The 5,510-nt window shown below is 46.2% G+C and overlaps 1 protein-coding gene across 1 annotated transcript; it reads left to right on the top strand.

The window, feature by feature from the left end:
* Positions 1-231: 231 nt before the first annotated feature.
* SNRPC (small nuclear ribonucleoprotein polypeptide C) lies at positions 232-4,871 on the top strand (the record flags this gene model as incomplete). The annotated part of the gene is made up of 5 exons (XM_008937633.1): positions 232-274; positions 676-784; positions 2,286-2,375; positions 3,424-3,528; positions 4,724-4,871. Coding segments are annotated over 5 exons (472 nt in total), but the record flags the coding sequence as incomplete, so codon positions are not given.
* Positions 4,872-5,510: the final 639 nt, after the last annotated feature.

The raw sequence follows: 5,510 nt of genomic DNA, 5'->3' as shown, positions 1-5,510 counted from the left end.
TCTGGCAGCGGTCGGTGACCCCGGTGGGCGGTTCGGGTCCGTTCAGGCCCCGGGAAGCGCGGAGGTGGGGGAAGGAGGACTGCGGGGTGTCCTGGGGAGCGGTGGGGCCGGGCCCCGGGCGTGTGTTCCAGTCAGTGCCTTCCTCCAGCCGTGGGGCCCGCTGTGAGGGGCCGTGTTTGCACTCCCGCAGCACAAAGTGGCTTCTTAATAACGAGAGTTTTCCCCGTTCAGGTTTTATTGCGATTATTGTGACACGTACCTCACCCATGACTCGGTAAGTACCAAATCTGTTGTATCAAGAGCGTTAAAATAATTCATACGTGGTCTAAAACTGGAATATTGTAGTGTGCTTGTCCTGCCTCTTCCCACAAAAGAGCAAGCACATCTAGTGCCGTTGGTGGTCAGGGGCGGCCAGTGCTTGTGGCTGGCTGTGAGTGTTGTGGTGAGTTAGTAGGACACTGGGAGTCAGGGCCACCTCGTTTATGTTTGAGATCTAAGCTTTAAGACACCCGTTTCAGTGAAGGTTTTGCACATTGCCTGTCCTCTGACTGGGCACAGAAACTGGCCTGGTTTATGGTGCTGAATTGCATGTGTTTAACATTATGTGCCAGTTGTCAGTAAGTTTTATTTTTAAGTGATATTACATAAGTTTTGGGTTTGTGTGATCTTTTTCAGCCCTCCGTGAGAAAAACCCACTGCAGTGGCAGGAAACACAAAGAGAATGTGAAAGACTACTATCAAAAATGGATGGAGGAACAAGCTCAGAGCCTGATTGATAAAACAAGTAAGGCTAATCTTTCTATGATCCTGGATTGCTCTCCCATTCCTTCCCCTGTCTTTCCTCTAGCTGCTTCTCTTCCCTTCTTCCATGTTGATTTTCCTCACTCCCTCGATGAGTCCTTGCTCTGTGAATCATGAGTGAAAACTTCACTTGGAATCTGAGTCTTGCCCTCCTCAGAGAGTGGGGCTTGCATGCCAGAGACAGAGGACTCTCTGTGAGCTGTGGTTGAGGGGGTTGGAGATCCCAGTGCCCCTGGCACTGCCAGGAATGTCACACAGGTCACATCACACATCTGTGCTTCTTACTGGCAGCACATTGTCTCTGTTCAGCCCATATCTGGGGCTGGACTATAGCAGGTGCTCTGTCATCTGATGGATCATTGAGAAGGGGGTTCAGGAAAAGGAGGGGAAATCTGTGGGTTGAAATTAAAACAGATTTAATGAAACAGCCCAACTTAGGGTAGTACTAATACAAATATAAAGTATACAACATTATATTTGGTGTAGTGAAAGCATCCTCAGGAGCAGAAGGAGTGAGCATCTGCCAGGCTGGCAGCCCTTGAGAGGAGGAGGAGGATGAGCAGCAGGAGCCCCCCTCCTCAGCAAACTTCCCCCTTTTTTACTGTGTGTGGTGTTTCTGGTCTGCCTAAAGCTGTGGGCAGCTCGGGGCCCTGCTGTGGCTGACTCCACACTCCTGAGATTCAATCCCAATGAAACCAGAACATGAATTTATGTGAAGAGCATGAATAAGAAATCCAAAAAGCAGGAAAAAGGACACTAGAATGTATGGATTTTTACATTTAAAAAAATACTGTAGTTGTTTGGAGTAGCTTCTTGAGGGATATTGATTTTTTTTTTTCCCATTTCTTGCTATTGGAGGCTTGAATAAAACAGGAGGTGTTTGCTCTGTCAGTTCATAGGTTTCTTCTCTCCTTTTCTTTCTGAAAAATGCCTCTTTTTTTCTTTGAAAAGAAATAAAAATGCCAGAGGAGTTTCATGGCAACTCTTTAGATGCCTCCAACTTTCACATCTTTCTCCTTCCTTCTTGTCGATTCCAGTTTTCTGAGTTTTTTTTCCCCTCTTTTCCCACGAGATGCTTTTCATACTTCTTGTCACCCCCCCAAGCAGTTTTCAAGACAAGGTCTCTTTACCTCCTGATCCCAGGTGAAAGTTGGAGCCGCGAGCCACGGGATTTATTTCCTCTACCATCTGCCTGCCTGTTAGGTGTGTGACCTTCATCAAGGAGCTCGCTAGTCTCAGCTGGAGTAATTAATGTAATAATTATTTCCAAGAATATCAGGTGCTTCCAGCGTGGCAAGCAGCACAAACCAGGGACTTGTTCCAGAGTTAGAACAACCGCGACGTGACGCGACGCGACGTGCGCTCCCACCGCGTGGCATGAGAAGGAAGGATTGACTCAGGAGCTTCCTCAGCCTAGTAACTTGGTTTTTCTCCTGGGATTCTTTCTTTCCTTTTGTTTTTTTTTCTTTTCCCCCCCAATGTAGCGGCTGCATTTCAGCAAGGGAAAATCCCCCCGACGCCGTTCTCGGCACCGCCTCCCGCAGGAGCCATGATCCCACCTCCCCCCAGCATCCGTAAGTCTGCGCTGGTTTGGACTGGGGTGGCTGCTCTGCTGAGCTGTGTTCCCCCTTTCCTGGGCTTTTAAAACGTCCTGGGTTTGGTTGGGGTTAAACCACAATGTAAAGAGAAGTCCTTGTGGCTAGAAGTAAAACTGGAATGTTTTCAGCGTCGTTAAAATCTCAGAGAATGCTTGGAGAGGGTTTCAGCAACCATCATTATCTTTAGCTTGTTGTCCTGGTTCTGTGTAAAAAGGGGTTCAGGGCAGGACCCACATGGAACAGAACTATGTACTCGCCTCTCCCCCCCCCGAGAGACTTTTAAAAAAAAATGAAGTATATTGTTCAACAAGGAACAGAAAACGAAAAAGGGAGGTAAGGAAAATATTATATACAAAGATTAGGGAAATAATACAAAAGATAAAATATACAAAACCCTCAGAAATGGTTCCAGGGTCCCACGGAGTGAAAGGAGAACTTTCCTCTCCGAGCTCCAAGGCAGGAGTGAAATAAGAACCCACTCCCTGCCTCTTATCAGAGTGTGTGTGGGAAAGGGAGGGAATACAATGGTTCACCCCCACCCAGGGTCCTCCCAGTTGCTGGAAGGTCACGACCCCATTCCAAGCCTCAAACCACAACACTTGTCCTGTTTCAGGATGGTTGAGCACACTGATAGAAACATGTGCCTTCCTCCTTACTGGCTGCATGTAAATAGCTTCAATAAAACTTCCAGCATGGGGCTTTGGGTTGGTTTTTTTAGAAGAATAGGATCAATAATTTTCTATTGCACTGCAGCTGGCAGACAGCTGAGATCCCTTTGTGCTCAGGAGCAGGAATCACCTCCATTCAGCGTGCCAAGTTGGAAATCTGAGCTGGCAGATTCATCCTCCAGTTCACTTTTTGGCACCTGAAGGTGGAGTTGAAACTGAAGATGACTGCAGACAATTCTAAAGCAATCTAAACCACCTTAATTGCTCCCGTTTCCTGCAAAGTTCAATAAGTGCATGTTGCTGATGACTGAAAGCAGGCAGATGTGTAATGGATCTCTGTGTGTGTGTGTGTCCAGCTGGCCCCCCACGGCCTGGCATGATGCCAGCCCCTCACATGGGCGGACCCCCGATGATGCCAATGATGGGCCCACCCCCACCAGGAATGATGCCAGTTGGACCCGGTAAGTCTGGAAATGGGTAAATCTCTAACTGCTGCAGCCCATGGTTGGGTTTACAGGGTGCTTGGGTTGTATTTTCTCCCTCAGTGGGCAGTAGAGTTGTTGAATTTTGTAGCTCGCCTCACTTCAGGCATCATTTAGATGTGTTGAGGCTGGACAGCCCCGAGCACCCTGCTGCAGTTTGCATTTATTACATGCACATATTTGCTGATCCATTATTCTCTGCGTGGTGAGACATAAATTGGCTTTAAAGCTGCTAATTAAAGTTCCTCTGCTACTTGTTGGGAGTTCTTAGTCCTTCTGCACCACTGAAATTACAGCTCCAGTGAACTGTAGCTTTTCTACCTCTAGTCTCAGCAGCACAATCTTTGAAATTTTTAGGATTTCTGTGTTTGTAGGGCTTACATTTTTGCACAAGGGCTATGTCTCAGCACTAAATATACTTTGTTTTTGAATGTGTCCAAAGATAACATGCTTCAGAGAAAGGATGTGTCTCTTTTTTCAGACCTGTAAAGGCAAACTAAAATTGATCCATTCTTCTTTTGAGCTTAATGGCATTTGAAGAATTCTCAGAGGGTGTCTTGTTGAAGCAGTTACTGGAATAAATGGAAAGGAACACACAAAACACAGAGTAACAGTAGTGAAGTGTCTTTCCAATTGTTGTGTTGCTCACTGAAACTGTTCTTTAAAGTGCTTTTTAAAGGCACAGAATACGTGTGTGTTCTGCAATATGAAGCAGTGTAGTGGCTGCCTGAAAACAAATGGAGAAGTTGGATGGAAACCATGATTTCAGTGCTTTTCAGTAGAGCCCCTGCTTTTCCCTGCTGGTGCTGTTACCCAGCTGTAAGAAATGCACCAGCTCCTGCTTTTAGTTTTTTTTTAAACACCGTGGAGAATTTTGCAGCACTTTTTTCCAAATGAACTTTCCATTTCTTGAGCAATTAAAAATTATTTCTCCTTGGTGAATATTGTCAAAAGTGAGTCTGTAACCTGGGAACTTGGTTCTTCCTTGACCAAGTGCTAATACCCCTGAGGGAAACGTGCTCCACCTCTGGCAGCTTCTAGGGTGAAGCTGAGGCCCTTGTGAAATGAAAGTACCCTGCTGGGTGGGGCAGAGACCCTGCAAGCTGTGGGGATGTGGCTGAGCTCTGCCTGCTCCTCATGGCTCTCCTCTAACCTCCTCTCTTTCCCCCTGTAGCTCCAGGGATGAGGCCACCCATGGGAGGACACATGCCAATGATGCCAGGCCCCCCAATGATGAGACCACCCTCCAGACCCATGATGGTGCCAACCAGGCCAGGAATGACCCGTCCAGACAGATAAAGGTGGACATGGAGTTGCCTTTTCTTTTTCATCATATGATCTTCCATCTGATCAACCACCACAGACGTCTATCCCTAGGATTTTGTGTTGGAACAGTGTGTGGAGGAGATCTGCTGTCACTTCAGATTGCAGATGCTTTGGCTTAGATACACACTGGACTGATGCTTTTGTACCTGGTCTGGTTTTTTTTTTGTTAGGTTTGCTTGTTTTTTCCTCCCTCCATTGAGTCATAAAAGGCAACAATAAAACATTGATGCTGATTTACATATTGGAGCCTTGCTTGGCATGTTCTTTTTCTGCCTGGCAGAAAGGGATGTTGGTTTGTTTTGTTCCCTCCCTACCTGTGTTGCATGGAATGTTTCAGGTTTTATTTTTTTTCTCATTTTGAATTCTAGTTTCAAAATAAATACATTTGGTTTTAATAAAAAAACAAACCAGCTGACCCCAGGAAAGACTGCAGGGAGATCTGACTGGGGAGACTGCATTGTGAAGTGACTTTAGCAGCACAGAATAGGTTGAATTTAATAAATGTTGATTCTCCACTGTGGGAAGCAGAGGTGCTGTTAAAAGGCTCCTTCTTATAGTGATTGTTTTAATGCTGCTGAACATATTTCTGCTTTTCTGGTGCTATTGGGGCATTAGCATGGACCCATCTAATGACC

This window comes from Merops nubicus, unplaced genomic scaffold (assembly GCF_000691845.1).
Source record: "Merops nubicus isolate BGI_N331 unplaced genomic scaffold, ASM69184v1 scaffold32383, whole genome shotgun sequence".
NCBI classification, from domain to species: domain Eukaryota; kingdom Metazoa; phylum Chordata; class Aves; order Coraciiformes; family Meropidae; genus Merops; species Merops nubicus.
This window is presented reverse-complemented; position numbering and strand designations above follow the sequence as displayed.